Source organism: Centroberyx affinis, unplaced genomic scaffold (assembly GCF_046629955.1).
Source record: "Centroberyx affinis isolate AG114_WGS23_722 - 3 ecotype Tasmania unplaced genomic scaffold, CSIRO-AGI_Caff_v1 ptg004310l_1, whole genome shotgun sequence".
NCBI lineage: Eukaryota > Metazoa > Chordata > Actinopteri > Beryciformes > Berycidae > Centroberyx > Centroberyx affinis.
Window position 1 is genome coordinate 22,407 of NW_027282022.1, and position 16,626 is coordinate 39,032.

At 40.2% G+C, this 16,626-nt stretch overlaps 1 protein-coding gene across 2 annotated transcripts; it reads left to right on the forward strand.

The window, feature by feature from the left end:
- The first annotated feature begins 2,128 nt into the window (after window positions 1-2,128).
- Window positions 2,129-14,169, forward strand: mapk12b (mitogen-activated protein kinase 12b). Of its 2 annotated transcripts, XM_071543384.1 has the most exons (12): window positions 2,129-2,349; window positions 5,159-5,288; window positions 6,693-6,751; window positions 7,277-7,388; window positions 9,333-9,362; window positions 10,291-10,338; window positions 10,433-10,547; window positions 11,234-11,305; window positions 11,431-11,510; window positions 11,852-11,930; window positions 12,674-12,847; window positions 14,008-14,169. In XM_071543384.1, exons 1-12 carry the CDS (start codon window positions 2,231-2,233, stop codon window positions 14,070-14,072), a joined length of 1,083 nt encoding a protein of 360 aa, XP_071399485.1. In that variant the 5' UTR covers window positions 2,129-2,230; the 3' UTR covers window positions 14,073-14,169. The 2 variants fall into 2 exon arrangements, with proteins under 2 accessions (XP_071399485.1, XP_071399486.1); XM_071543385.1 differs by lacking the exon at window positions 9,333-9,362.
- The last annotated feature ends 2,457 nt before the right edge of the window (window positions 14,170-16,626 follow it).

The following is a 16,626-nucleotide window of genomic DNA, read 5'->3' on the forward strand; positions in this document are numbered from 1 at the left end:
GAGGATGTTCCTTACTGTGACTACAGGTATTTCAGAGCTGCTGGTGACACTCAGCTGCACCTCGTACCTGGCTGCAACGTTATTGTACCCATAATAATAATAAAGACAGTAACTTTTCAGGTAAATTTTCTATAATCTAAAACAGACAGCATGAGCTCAGTGGCTGTAATCATTATTACCAAACCTAGCTGACCCCCCACTGACACTAACTGTGTCGCTCATTTTGCAGCAGATTGGAGTTTTAGTTCTACAAACATTTCTCAGAGGCAGAAATAATCTGATTGGTTGAGTTAAACCTCAGTGGGCGGAGCCAAAGAACCACAGCTTTTCTGGCTAAGTAATATTAGACTGAAGCTCAGTGAAAAAGACAAGAGGTGAGAGAGGAGGAAGCTAATATTATGAAGCCTAGCGCCCCTCTGCTAACTGAAAAAATACAATCTATCATACTAAGTTATCTAGGTTAGCTAGTTAGCTAGCTGACCTTCAAGTTCAAACTAGCCATACTAGCCTATAGCTAGCTAGGTAAGCTAGTTAGCTAGCTGCTGACCTTCAACATCATGATGCCATGGTCATGAAGGAATAAAAAAGTAAATGCCATTTCTACCTTTTATTTATATTTTGATCAGAGTTCCTTCTTTGCCGTTCAAGTTTGCCAGTTAGCTGACTTGCCTTCTCTCTGAAAAACTGTGGTTCTTTGGCTCCGCCCACTGAGGTTTAACTCAACCAATCAGATTATTCCTTCCTCTGAGAAATGTTTGTAGAACTTAAAACTCCAGCCTGCCGTTTGGCTCAGCTCTGTAGGGAAGCCGTTGGGAGGAACATTAGGAAGGAAAGTCATTCCAAACTCATCCTCTTCATGTAGCCTGTTGTGCACGTTGTCCAATAACAATGAACACAAACTGTCACATTTACAGCACAAATGGATGAAAAGTGTCTGTCTCAGTCAAAGTGTGTTAGAGCTGTCAGTTTGCGAATGTTGAAGTGTTACGTATACATGTTGATATTGTAAATGTGGTGGATTTAACTAGCAACTGCAAACCGAATGTATACAAATATGTACGTTACAAGTAAGAAGTGTCTTTTGATTACATGGTGGCATGTAACTCTACAGTCTGCCATCAGTTTCCAATGACTGAACTGAATGTCAACCACTAGGTTTTCAAATGACTCACTCACTCATCTATGGGTACATGAAGGTGTTGGCTTCACAGAATAAATACTATGATTTCTGTTTGTCAGTATTATTTTTTCTCCTTGTATATTCTCTGTTACTGAATAATTATGATGTCTTTACAGATCATTCCCTTGATGTTCATATTTTGTAATGTTGTGCTCCATATACAATATACCAATCTCTAATTGTGTGTGTGTGTGTGTGTCAGTCAACATGAATCTGTATGTTTGTGTGTGTGTGTGTGTGCGCGTGTGTCCCTATCAGTCCAGTTCTCATGGTAACACCACAAATATAGTAATCCTATAATACATTTTAGAAGAATATCATAAAAAATACCAGCAAAACTTTAAGTATACCATAGGAGATAAAATAAAACATAATAAAATATAATAAATTCACTACTGAGCACCACAGACTATAAATCTTTCCCCTCCTTTTTTACTGACATACATTTTTATGATCTAAATTAGTGTTATCAAATTGATGTAAGTTGTATGACAGTAGGATCTTGTAATGGATGAAAAGGCATCAAGTATTATTTTTTTAATGAAAATATGATGCATTTTTGGTTATTTTTGTGTTTTTGTGGCTTATGATGATCACCAATTGGACGTCATAGTTTACCCACCTACATCACTGCGGAATATTTTAGGAATATTATAGGGAAATTATATGTGTATTATATAGCCTATAGGGACTTTTTTCCTCCTCGGGACAGACAGATGTTTGGGATCTTCCCACACTTTGTCTCGGACGACACACCCATCGATTGCCCAGGGCGACCAAGAGCCAGCCTACCAACAATGTGTGTGTGTGTGTGTGTGGGGGGGGGGGGGGGGGGTGTTGGTGACCCTGCAAGCTGGTCTGCTGGTTCTTGTGGAGGAATGCGCCTCACCAAACTCTCCTCTCGGCTGCGGGACGCACTGCGCATTTCGGCATTTAAAAAAAACAGAAGAAGAAAGTCGATAGAGAAAACAAAAATCTAAATTTTCTTCCTATGAGAAGACGCGGCGGACCGGAGCTGAGAGTCGGCGGATCCAACATCCTGACCTCGGTATGTCTGTGCGGGCCAGGACGGGGTTTTACCGTCAGGAGGTAAACAAAACCGTGTGGGAGGTTCCGGAGAGGTACCGGGACCTGAAGCAGGTCGGGACGGGAGCCTACGGGACAGTGTGGTGAGAATACAATACTGATCCATATTGATTTCACTGTGTTTCCCCTAAAAAGTCCATGTCAAACTGCTGTTTCACGTTTTTACCTAAAAGCTCCTGATCTTCAGCTGTGGGATAAAAAGTTTAAAACACCAAGAGTGGATGTAACGGATTACATTTACTCTCGTTACTGTAACAAAGTAGCTTCTTTTTGTACATATAGTCTACTCTTTTTGAGTAGTTTTAGAAGTCAGTAATTTTACTTTTAAGTATGTTTAATAAATGTATTCTAAATACCTCCAGAGCAGCCTACAATCTTTGGAGGCTTCCCATACACACTGCAGCAAACTGTGTGATTGTAATCAGGTTAAATGAGCTGTGCTGTTTTGTTTATGTTGCCTATAATTTATACTAAGTATTTTGTTTACTTTTTGCGAAGCCTTTTTTAATGAACATAATCTCTTTCACACTCTCTGACCGCTGACCTTTAAGCACTGCCTGGGAAAAATCAAATGAAACAATCTTTTCTTTTGTGAAATAAAAACAAGATGATTAACTTTTACCCTGATTTCACTCATGCTACTTTTTGCTTTTACTTATTTTTACACCAGTAATACTGCTACTGGAGTAATATCCCAGCAAACTAGCAGCAGTGTTGCTTGGTGTCTCCCCCCTCTGAAGCACAGCTGGCTCGGTCCGCATTGTGTTTTGTGGATGAGGGTCAACAAAGAAACCCCCGGGCTTCATTGTTGGGATTTTGTTGGGAGAAGTCAAAGAGCCTGAATTCAACTTTAAGTGCACAACAGGCCGCACCGATACTTTCTGTTTTAAACACAGTAAAAACACTTCGACTAGTTTTCCCTCAGCTGGTCCTAAAGCAGTTTGTTTTTATGCCAAACTGTAACTGTAAGTCCAGGTTGATCCTCCTTACTCTTTCTCAGACTTTCCTCTCAGTGTTCAAAGTGTCTGCAGCATCTGCTTACATAAAGCATAAAGTATACATAAAGTATTAGACAGGCCCCGACTCTGACCGCTTTTAAGTCAAAGCTAAAAACTTTCTTATTTTGCATTGCCTACTCTACCCTGTAATGGCTAAAAACGTATCTTTTCAGCTCAGCTTTTAAATAACCTTAATTTTAACTCTTTCTGTTCAGGATCCCAACAGAGCTGACACGGGCAAGTACGAATTTTCATTCGTCTTGTCCAGGTAATGCTTACTTGCTCATGAGTGAACACTATATGTGGGGGGGACAGAGCTTTACCCTGTATAACTCTCATCCATCTGTGGATGGTGAGGTTTTTGACCAAGAGGAGAATCTGTGATTCTCGTCTGCCTTAGGCAGTGAGATCTGACGTAAATATCAGATCAAGAGTAGAATCAGGAAGGACAGGGGAAAAGAAAATTACAGAAAAACATATGGGTTCACTCACAATGTGCATCTAAAAGTGGAAGTATTTGTTGTATTTGTTGTGTTCTTTCATCTTTCTATCTCATTTGATTTGAACTGCACTAGTTTACTTTTTAAGTCTTTTATCTTTTGTATCTCTTGTCTGTATTTTTGCACTTTTTACCTTTACTGTATTTTTATCACCCTGTAAAGCACTTTGAATTGCCCCAGTGTATGAAATGTGCTATACAAATAAAGCTGCCTTGCCTTGCCTTGCCTTGCCTTGCCTTGCCTTGCCTAAAGCCACAATCGGTTCTATTCTGTTTTTTTTTGCATTTATTCGTTTGTATTATTTCTTCTGTTTTTTATTGCTTAGTTTGTCTTTTTCCCTGCTGAATCCTGTTATTTTTGCTGCTGCATCGATCTAATTTTCCCACAGGATCTGAAGTTTCATTTTAACTTGACCTTAAATGATTTAATACAACAATTCGTTATTTTCACGCAGAAATTTTGATCCACCCAATTTTTTTGTTGGTTATTTGTAAGTGATGAATTTTCAGTGACAGTTATTTAGAGTTGACAAGTGTTGATTAGGGTGTTAAGTTACCTCTGATGGGTTTGGATTGAAATTAAACCTGGGGTGTTGATTTTTACATGAAGTTGAATTAACTGATTTAACACTGATTTGTTGATAGAATCTATCTATCTATCTATCTATCTATCTATCTATCTATCTATCTATCTATCTATCTATCTATCATCTATCTATCATCTATCTATCTATCTATCTATCATCTATCTATCATCTGTCTATCATCTATCTATCTATCTATCTATCATCTATCTATCTACCTATCTGTCTATGATCTATCTATCTATCTACCTATCGATCTATCTATGATCATCTATCTATCTATCTATCTATCTATCAATCTGTCTATGATCTATCTATCTATCTATCTATCTATGATCTATCTATCTATCTATGATCTATCTATCTATCCATCTATATCTATCTATCTGTCTATGATCTATCTATCTATCTATCTATCTATCTACCTACCTACCTACCTACCTACCTACCTATACCTACCTATCTATCTATCTATCTATGATCATCTATCTATCTATCTATCAATCTGTCTATGATCTATCTATCTACCTATCGATCTATCTATGATCATCTATCTATCTATCTATCTATCAATCTGTCTATGATCTATCTATCTATCTATCTACCTATCGATCTATCTATGATCATCTATCTATCTATCTATCTATCAATCTGTCTATGATCTATCTATCTATCTATGATCTATCTATCTATCCATCTATATCTATCTATCTATCTATGATCTATCTATCTATCTATCTATCTATCTATGATCTATCTATCTATCTACACTACTTGTTTGTTCATGTTGTTGTTGTTTGTTTGTTCACAGTTCAGCGTTGGACCGCCGGTCCGGAGCCAAAGTGGCGATCAAGAAACTTCACCGACCGTTCCAGTCCAAACTCTTCGCCAAGAGAGCGTACAGAGAGCTGCGGCTGCTCAAACACATGAAGCACGAAAATGTGAGAAACCTTTGCACAAAAACAAAACAAAAAAAAGTATTGATTTGCTGCTGAAATACACACTGTCAACATGAGAGAGGGAGCGTTTACCTGCCAGTCCTACATGTGGGTCCATCACTGCAAACATTGGTTAAGTGACCAAGCTTTGTCCAAACCCACAGAACTTTATTTTAAATTCTAGTCCAGATCTCAAGGTTTACAAAGATACCAAACATGTCAGGCTGAATTACAGGGAAATGTGTAGAAAATGAAGCACAAACATCTGGATTTTTTCCATTTGCTATAATGTTGCAGCCATAAAAAAAATGGAGCCTTGGGTTTGAATAATTTCTCTCAGCATCAGCAGCTGCAGCTTCAGCAGATACAGAATATGGATGAGACTTTGTTGTACAGTATGGAGAAAATGTGTTTTTCTAACTTTGAAGCTACTTAAGAGGAAATTTAGGGGGAAAGTCAGGGTGCGAGGGGTTAACTACCAATCAATCAATCAAGTAGCAGAAAGATGAATTGTCCCCCTCAGTTATTTCTTACGAAAACCAAGAACAGCCGTGCTTGCAATTATTTTTTAATGCCGTTATCTCGAGATCACAAGTTAATTATTTCGTTATCTCGAGATAACAAAGCTTGTTTTCTCGCGATAACGGGTTAATTTATCTTGTTATCTCGAGAAAACAAGACACAATGCAATTTCTGCCTGTGTTAGACCTTGATTGAAGTCCAGTCTGATGCGTTGATCCATAATGGGTAGCCTACTCCTTGATCTGACATTTTCAGCTTAAACCAGTTGCTACAGACGCCATCTATGCATGCTGGCATGGCTCCTGATCTCTGATAAACATTATAACAAATATAACAGATAACAAAGCTCGTTTTCTTGAGATAACGAGATAATTAACTTGTGATCTCGAGATAACGGCATTAAAAAAAATTATCGCAAGCATGGCCGTTCTCGGCTTCTGTAATTTCTGCCTCTAACACATATACTGTATTTTTACTCTGGGTTTTTAGTTGAGTTTTGCTTAAGTGCATTTTGTCATTGTCATGGCTTTGGTCACAAACAAAACCAGCTCTTCTCCTAACAGTTTGAAATTCCTTTAAAGGCATTTAAACGACAAATTAGAACGCCATGTTTCATATTTTGATGAATGTGTGACCCTCTTAGCAGCTGTTCAGTTTAAGAAAGTCTCATCGTATTTCACCCTGACCAATAATTCTCATCACTCTCTCTCTCTCATTACTTCGTACTTTACTCATCATGTAAATTACATAATTATATATTTTGATTCAATCTTGTCGATGAAGTGAGAGCAAACAGAGTTGCGTTTCAGCCTCTTCGATGCCTACAGTGTGTCAAACAGAAAGCTAAGTGTAGTTTTGGTCCTGGTGTCTCCTGTTGGTCTGCAGGTGATCGGCCTGCTGGACGTTTTCACCTCTGAAATCTCTCTGGACAGACTGCGGGACTTGTAAGTTCCTGCAGCTCCTCAACACCTCAACCTTATACAGTTTAACCATTTGTGCCTGTAGATCATCTCCTTCCTCTCCTCTCCTCCTCTCCTCCCCTCTCTTACTCCTCTCCTCTCCTCCTCTCCTCTCTCTTTGTCTCCTCTCCTCTCTCCTCTCCTCTCCTCTACTTATCTCCTCTCTCCTTTCCTCTCCTCCTCTCCCCCTCTCCTCTCCTCTCTACTTTCCTCTCCTCCTCTCTCCCCTCCCCTCCTCCTCTCCCCCCCTCCTCTCCTCTCTCCTTTCCTCTCTTCCTCTCTCCCCTCCTGTCCTCTACTCCTCTCTCCTCCTCGCCTCTACTCCTCTCCTCTCTCCTCCTCCTCTCCTCTCTTCTCTCCTCCTCGCCTCTACTCCTCTCCTCTCTCCTCTCCCCCTCTCCTCCTCTCTCCTTTCCTCTCCTCTCTCCTTACCTCTCCTCCTCTCCCCCCCTTCCTCTCCTCCTCTCCCCCTCTCCTCCATCTCCTCTCCTCCTCTCCTCTCCTCCTCAGTTACCTGGTAATGCCGTTTATGGGCACTGACCTCGGCAAACTGATGAAGATGGAGAGATTATCCGAGGACAGAGTGCAGTTCCTCGTCTATCAGATGCTGAAAGGACTCAAGGTTGAATCTTCCTCAACACATTTAGAACTATTAGTTATAGTCCACATTAATCCGGATAAATCTTTATTTCTCCATTTTGTCCTTCCATCCACACTAAGCCGGCGTTTTCGACCACAGAAAATGGAGCTCTCTGAAAACGCTGCCCCAAGTGGATGAATTTGAAAACGGTGTTGGTCATGTGATCTCAGGCGTGTCGCTGTCATGTGATCCATCCAGGCTGAATCAGCTGGTTGTGTCTGGAGAGCCGCCCCAAACTTAAGAGAAGAACGACTCTACTGTGACACTTTTTTTAACTTTTTGATTTAGGCATTTTTTCAGAAACTTAACTTGCTAACGGACTTCGTTCTTCACGGTCGCTCTGCAATCGACAACCTTTTAAAAATGGCGGTGGCAGAAAGCTGCTGCGGAAATGCAGTAAATCTTCCGGCCCAAGTGTCCTGAGCCAACCCGGTGTCACGGCAGTTCGTGAAATAGTCACAAAATTTAATCTATTGATTTGTGTACATGGACACGATTTTTCCATTTTTTTCGTGACACTCAGCACGACTTTCAAACTAATGTATTTCAATTGGAAGTATCTTTCGTGCTTACAACACGTTTTTTTGTCTGTCAGTCGGGACTCAGGAAGTAGTTTGACACTGAAATAAAACAATGGTCAGTCAGGGCGTTGTGGTCGGGGGGGCGGATGGGCGTATGGTTAGGGTTATGGTTTCATACGTTTACCTTCAATGCCGATGACCGGGGTTCGATTCCCAGCGTGTTCAAAGTACATTTCAACCGTAAGCCACATTCAATTTTTAATGAACATTTTTCTTATTTAACCATGACCAAACCATTTCTCTAACCTTAACCAAGTTGTTTTAGTTGCCTAACCATAACCGTTAACACGAGTAGTTTTATTTGCCAAAACTTATGTTTTCAAATTCGTGGTGGAGGAACGTAATTCAGGTCGTGGTGGAGGCACGTTTTTTAGGTCGTGTTCATTTCATGAAAAAAATGGCAAAATCGTGTCCATGTACACGAATCAATAGATTACATTTTCGTGACTATTTCACGAACTGCCGTGAGACCGGGTTGCCTGAGCAGGACCAGGGAGGACATGATGCGTCTCTGGGGGTTCAGTGTGGACAGCAGACTTTTCAATAACGCTAATGCGGACGGAAAACTTTAGACACATAAACGGCATTTTCAAATATATCTGGATTAGTGTGGACAAAGCCTGAGTTTTAACATGGGGGTTATTTGTCACTTGACCACCATGAAAAACAGAATATAAACTACTGACCAAGATCAGATGCAGCTGGACGAGTTTGTAGCGTTCAGATATTTTCCTAGGCAAGGCAAGGCAAGGCAAATTTATTTATATAGCACATTTCATACCCAAAGGCAACCCAAGGTGCTTTACAGAGAACACATGCAAAAGCACAAGAAACAAATGATAAAAACATTAAAAGCGAGCAAGCAAAAGGACACAGAATAAAAACAATAAAAGCAAACAGGCAAATGCCCACAGATTTAAAAAAAAAATAAAATAAAATAAAAAAAAATAAAAATAAAAAAAAAATAAAATAAAATAGTAGTATAAAAGAAAATCAATTAAAAGCAATGGTAAACAGGTAGGTCTTTAGCTTAGATTTAAAAGTAGTCAGCATTGGCTCAAGTCTCAGCTCCACTGGCAATTTGTTCCACAAAACTAAAACTGACATTGAACACAGATTCAGCAACAGATCCTGCTTTAAGATAACAAAGCATCCCGTGTCGTCATTTTGCATTTCTGTCCTTGGTTTACTCTAAAATTAGTATTTAAATATAAAAGTAGTATATTCTGGTTTTCATGGCGGTCGAGTGCTGAATAACCCCCATGTTATGGGGTGTTGCTTTAAATCAATTAGCTGTTTCGGTGAAGTTGAAGTCGCTGATGTTTCCTCTCTCCTCTCTCCGCAGTACATCCACTCTGCAGGGATCATCCACAGGGTGCGTGAACTTTGACCTTTCAGACTATGAGCGTTGGGGGCGGGGTGCTCGCTCTTTTTCACACCCACTCCCATTCATCCTGACTCCCACACCGGGAGCACTTCAGTGTGTGTGTGTGTGTGTGTGTGTGTGTGTGTGTGTGTGTAATCATGTCTTTCTTAACTCTAGAAAGGCCAGTATGTTGTCAATTGATGGCTGTTTTGTTTATATTTATCTTTATTTATTTTATTTTGAACAACAACAAAAATAAACAAGGAAATCCATAAAATAAGCACTATAAAAAGAAACAGAAACAAAAACATCCAGTAAATTCTATGTAAAAAGTTATTTTGTCCTTCCAAATTTCTCTAATAATCACATCATCAATATATATTAGAATTGAAATATCTCAGCTATCAACATGACTTTCCCTACTCACTTTTTGTACAAACTGGTGTTTAAGATTTTCAAAATCATGCAAGAAAATAGATAATAATAATAATTTAAAAAAATAATAGTTAAATTTAACACCCTTCAATTAACGGCTTGTGTATGGAAAGACTGCGGTGGGGGCGGAGCCTGCCAGTCGACACTCAGGGAACAAAAGCCCTTGTGTCTGGAAGTCTGTCTCAGGAAGTTCAATCTGAACTGCGAGAACCGAATTTGAAATTATAGCTAAAACTTAAATTCAACAATTATCAACTTCAATTTCAAGCTATTGCATTCAGTGTCAAATTGTGCCTTAAAACTTTTCAAATTAATATAGTCAACAAATCCTTTTTCTTTTTTTCTTTTTTTGTCAATTGAAGGATTCAATACGCCAAATTCAGATGTATGTAATTCAAATAAAATCTCTGCTGGCACTAATCTCTCTCCATATTGTTGGCCCAAATCCATTTTCCTGCCCATTTTAATGATTTCCTGCATCTCCCATCTCTTTATCCCACAGGACCTTAAACCTGGAAATTTAGCCATTAACCCGGACTGTGAGTTGAAGGTATTCCACCACCACACAACGCCACCTAGAGGTGAACTCCCTACTCATCTCCACATTTTGATGATACGGTTACACTTAAATTTTTCTTACTTAGATCCTCGACTTTGGCCTGGCAAGGCAAGCGGACGCAGAAATGACGGGTTATGTTGTGACCCGGTGGTACCGAGCGCCGGAGGTTATCCTCAACTGGATGCACTACACACAGACTGGTAAACTGCACGCCTCCCCCTGTCATCACACTCTGTGTAGTCAAACTGTTTTGTGTCCACAGGAGGGCAGTGAACGCCAAGAAGATCTATTTTTACCAGAGGTGTGACCAAGTCAACTCTGCTCGAGTCCCAAGTCAGTCTCAAGTCTTGAGGCACAAGTATCAAGTCAAGTCTCAAGTCTAAATGTAGATTATCAAGTCAAGTCCATGTCATTAATGTCAAGTCTCAAGTCTAAATGTAGAACAGCAGGTCAAGTCAGAACAAATCAAGAGTCCAGTATCAATTTAATATCTTAAAGAAAACTAAATATCTAGGACTTTTCAATGCAATATGGTTTTAATAGGATCAAAACTTGGTAAGAGCATCATGAGTTTGATTTCTATAATCAGTTTCAACTTCAATAAATTCAATCATTCCATACAAATTCAGAAAACAGAATTTAAATTCAGTCGTCTGCTGGAATAAATCTCATCACTTTCAATCTAAGTCATTTACACAAACACAAGATCTCAAGTCAAGACTTTAGAAACCTTTTCAAGTCATCAGAGTACAAGTCAGAGTCAAGTCCCAAGTCACCAGAACCCAAGTCAAGTCAAGTCTCAAGTCTTCTCTTCAGGCAGCAAGTCAAGTCTCAAGCTATTAAGACTGTGACTATTCCTGATAAAGACGTGTCTCCTCTGTTGCAGTGGATATCTGGTCGGTGGGTTGCATCATGGCAGAGATGCTGCTGGGAAAGCCGCTCTTCAAGGGAAACGATCGTATCCTAAACTCTTCTCAACCCCAGTTTGGTTTTGTCCTGTACAGAGTTTGTCAAACGGTTTGAATGGTAAAATCCAATGTCATGTTCAGTCAAGTGTGACCCTTGACCCCCAGTTGATGCCAGATCTCGACCAGCTGAAAGAAATCATGAAGATTACAGGAACTCCAACTGCTGACTTTGTTGTGAAGCTCCAGAGCCAAGACGTAAGAAACTTAAGAGTCAGAGCAATATATTGAGCTGATACTGGCCTGTAAAACCTGCAATTCATTATTTATTTATTCATTTAATTGCTCAGTTACGTATTTGTAAATGAATTGTTCATTTAAAAGCTGAATCTCAGAGGTTCCCAGAATTTTATGAGTCTGGGATTAGTGGAGAGTTTCAGAGGCTTTTCCACCCCGACAAGAATTCAGTTCTGGGGTTAACTAGTAAATACTTTAGGTTTTTTGGTATAAAATTGGTCAAATTTAAAGATGTTGAATATTGGCTGAAAATATCGGCTATCATGCTCCACTCTCCACCCCCTCCCTCGTTTTTCTGACAGGCCAAAAACTACATCAGAAGTCTACCAAAAGTGCCAAAAAAGGATTTGCACTCCATTTTCTCCAAAGCTAGCTCAAACGGTACGTGAAGGTCTCTAGCCACATCCACACTAATACGTTTTCTCCGTCCACACGAGTGTTTCAGAAATAATCTCCGTCCATACTAACACGCCTGAAAACGCATATCACATGACCCGGTGTAAACAGGAAGCAGATTGTCTACTCTGCGGTTGGTTGCTTAGTTGCAGAAAATACTACGGAGGAAGAACAGCAATGGAGAAAAGTACGACCAGAGATTTCTTTGCTTGGACCGACGATGAGGCGGAACTGTTACTGAGAGAAACACATGAGTGTAAGGCGGTCAAGGCGAAGGAAAACATAGATTGGGAGTCGTCGCAAAGCAAATACGGCGACATATTAGAGCGGTACCGGGAATTAACCACTGGTAGTCAAGGCTGATGTTGTTTGTTTTCTTGCGGAAAAGGGTCACGTGATAGGGGACGAATCAGGGAAGGACACGTCGTGACTGATAAGACCCAATCAGGAAGCGAACGTGGGCGTCTGCGTCATCGTTTTCAAAAGTCTCTGTTTCCGCCCGTCCGGACTAAAACGCGATCCAGGAGTTTTCGAACCAAAACGGGGTCAGCGGCGTTTTCAAAAGTCTCCGTTTTAGGTGTCCGAAAACGCCGGAGTAGTGCGGACGCTAGCTAAAGTTACGCATTTTAAAAACGAAAACGTATTAGTGTGGATGTGGCCTCTGTTCTCCGTTCCCCCTGTCGTCCCCCCTGTCTGAACTCTGGTGTCTGACTGTGCCTGCGTTGCAGCAGTGTGTGTGTTGGAGAACATGCTGCTCCTGGACCCGGAGCGCCGGGTGAGCGCCTCGGACGCCCTGGCGCTGCCGTTCTTCAGCGACTTCAGAGACGCAGAGGAGGAGACGGAGGCGCTGCCGTACGACCACTCCATGGACAACACAGACCTGCCGCTAGACCAGTGGAAACGTAAGAAGCCGGTTTCAGACGCATCGTGCCACAAGGGAAATTTGGTTTGCAGGCAGGGATTACAATAAAATCTCACAATAGAAACACAATAAAACACATAATTTAAAGGGGCAATAAGGACAGTTTTTACTGCATAAAATGACTTTATCTGCAGGAGTTGATAGGGCTGTTGATCAAACCAACGACTCAGCGATCACTTTCCAAACTCACTTTCCAGCCTGTGTTCGGCCTGTGCGGGCTGTTGTCATTCAAAGCAGTCAAATTTGGCCGGGTGGAGCTAAGGGAGGAGCTAAGGGAGGAGCTGTGGGCGGAGCCTGGCACTGCTGCTCACTTGTTTACTGTCGTAGGAATAACAGGGACGTTGCTACAGTTAGCTAGCTAGCTAGTGGAAAAAAACATTTGGCGAGGCACAACAATGAGCGTTACAAACACCATGAAAACACTTGGATGTCCGTTGTGTTTGCAGCTGAGCGAACGCTGCAGACACAAAAACAAGCCGAACCTTCAAGCTGAGAAGCTGTAAAGGTTTATACTCTATCCGGTACAATGAGCTCACTTGATTCAAAATATTCGTCCATTTTTATCTCACTCATTTAATTTACTCAAAGAGTTTGTATATTTATTCAAATTTACTCAGTAAAGCAACTAGTGCTGAAGCTAAGCTAGCAATGGAAACTTGATCTAATCGGCCAAAAAAACGAATCAGAAGTGCCGTTTCCAGGGGCATTGTGGGAGAATCCTGTTTCAAACTCAGAGCCAATCAGAGCTGACTTTGGCTTTACGAGAATTTCTCCAAACCTCTGTTGTTTTCTGCAGAGTTGTGGCTACGCAATATGATGTAGGAGGAGATAAGTTGTATCATGTTCTTGTAATTCCTACTGGGCGCCAATAGAGGTCGATAAAGGTAAAAGATTACTTAATGTCCCTTTGAAAATACAATTAAAACACATTTATCACCACTACATACAACACACAGGCAACACACCCTGCCAGGAGTGGAGAGAGGATCAGTTGGTTTGAGGCGAGGAGAAAGAAAAAGACAGAATGATAAATATTGACATGAAAGAAAACTGAACGCACTGAACTTGGAACTGAAAGCGGGAAAGAAACATGTGAGGATGGATGATGCAGACTGTAAACCTTTCTTTGTGTTCCTGCAGGTCACACTTTTACAGAGATACTGACCTTCAGGCCGTCCAGGGACTCCAGAGAGACGTCACTTTAACAGCACACACATACACACACACACACACACACACAGATTTGCACACACACACACACACACATGCATGCAAGGACGCACATACATACACATACGGATACACACTTTATATTCACATTCCTGTTGTTGTGCAAAAATCTAAAATGTACATTGTTAGTTTGTTAAATTTCTAGCTTTCAATAAATGTAATGTAACTGCTCAGTTGTAATGAAGCTCTACTGTTTTATTGTGTGTGTGTGTGTGTGTGTATGTGTGTGTGTGTATGTGTGTGTGTGTGTGTGTGTGTGTGTGTGTGTGTGTGTGTGCCATGTTACCACTACAAGAACATTTTGTGAAAACATCAGTAATAAAAAAGTACTTCTAGTCGACTGACACTCATACAAATTCATTCTAACTTTAACTGCCTTCTGATAGTCAGTCCATTATGAGTTTTTTTTTTTTTTTTAAACTCCTGTTTGCCTTTCGCTCATTTATTCTGATAAGAGTCTGATTCCTGGAGCCGAGGGCGAGGTCGCCTATTGTGCAGCGTTAAGGTGAACACAGCAGTGAATAATGTTGTCGAACAAAAACTTTATAGGATTATCAAACATCTGCGGTCAGACACATAAAAACACTTTCCAGCAGGTTTTTATTTCACACACTGAACAATACTCACAGACTGTAAAAAGGACTTATCCCTATTGACTTTTAATTTATTTTCCTGTGCTTTATTTACATTAAATTCTATGCATCGAGCTGACGCCTTTATCCAGAGTGATTTACACTGGGTAGAGCTTCAAAGTCTTGTTCACCCCCTCCTCCTCTCATCAGATGCTACGATGTTAAAGCATTTCAATACCAGGATTCATTTTTCATTTACTTTCTGATCAGAAATATAAAAGTATCATCAAGTATCGTCCCTGCGTGTTGCTATTAATTTGTGAGTTTTTAACGCAACAACATGTCACATTTCCTTGTTCTGTCATTCCCGGTGACTTACTGTTACAAATTATGTTTGTGACATATCACTGTGTTTATATGTCTGTTTTCCAATAAGAAATAGGCATTTGGAGAGGACATACTGGCTGTTGCAGGAATCAAACCCGCGACATTTCAGTTCAGGGACAGGTTCCTCACCATTAGACCATCCTGCAGTCTATAAAATTTTAATTTGAGCTGACTTTGAACCAGCAAACCTAAAGATTTCAGCATTGTACCTTTATAATCCTCTACTCTCTAAACTGAGCTACAGAAGAAAAGCTGATGAGAAGACACACTGAAGAAATATAAGAAATTAATGAAAATGTAAAATGTAAGAAATGTAGTTTCACCAGTTTTGTAGCTCAGGAAAATGCCAGTGGGGGTGAAAACTTTTTACTTTAAATAAATGTTTTTGCCCTCTCCTACACCTACGTAGCTGTATAAGCAATTACCTTATTCACTTCACATTAAGAGCAATTTATTTCCAGCAGAGTGACTAAGAGGGCAGATATGTTCCTGCTCTCTGATAAGAGCTGTTTGCCCGCTGATGTTGACTGAATCTGCCGTGCCAGTCGTCTATTTCCTGGTTCAGCTCAGACCCCGACAGGAAAATGGACGCTACCTGCACCTCTAAACACAGCGGAGGATACTCAAATCCCAAACGGCTTCTATTGCTCCTGTGCCTGGCAGGTAACACAAGCTGGTCGGAAAAAAAAAACACTTGAGAAAATACTATATGGAGTCACATTTTGACCTTGATGATGTGGATCTTTGGCATGGTGTGTACAGTACAGCTGTGGTGCTTCTCATTTTTATTGGTCACGGGGAGCGGTCTCATATTGAAAGTGGTTTTATCTGCTAGAAATGCGATAGAAAGATGAGGTTGGAAGCGTTATTTCAATTTGGTGAAGCATTTTCCACCACAAACAGTCAACCACAACAGGCAACAAGAGTTTCATTCCAAAAGAGACATCCACCATTAGAAAAAGTTGACAAATATACTCTTATAAAATGATTGCTGGCATTACTATCTCTGACTAGTCATCTCAAGATGTTTGCTTCCAAAAAAAAGTTATGTTTCTGAGCCGTCTCTTTTTCTAGTGTTTATCTTCTAAAACATGCACTATGTAGCAGTGATTTTTAAAAGAGGCCTTTCAATTCAAACAGGCAGAATTTGTCATTTAAAAGGGGGAAAAAAGCAAAGAAAAAACTATTAAATATAGTTCTGGTTCAGACTGTGTATGTGCCAAGAAATGATTCCCAGACAAATGGAAAAGTCAGTGACTATGGGTGCCTGGGACAGACAATATTAACTGAACTCATATGAAGATTTATATGCCAAAAACCCATGAAGTTGGTTTTATTATTTCAAAGAACATTATACCAGCATCATACCCATGTTACACCAACGTGAAATGTTTTTTTTGCGGATGATGTAGGCCTCCAGTCAGCACCAGTGCTGTCTACTGATGATGAGAATGAGATTTCCCCACAACCAGATGACAATGACAACGGTGAATTACTTTATATTCATATTTATCTATATAAACAGACAATAATATCTTAAAGCTGCTATATGTGTCATTTTAAGCATCAA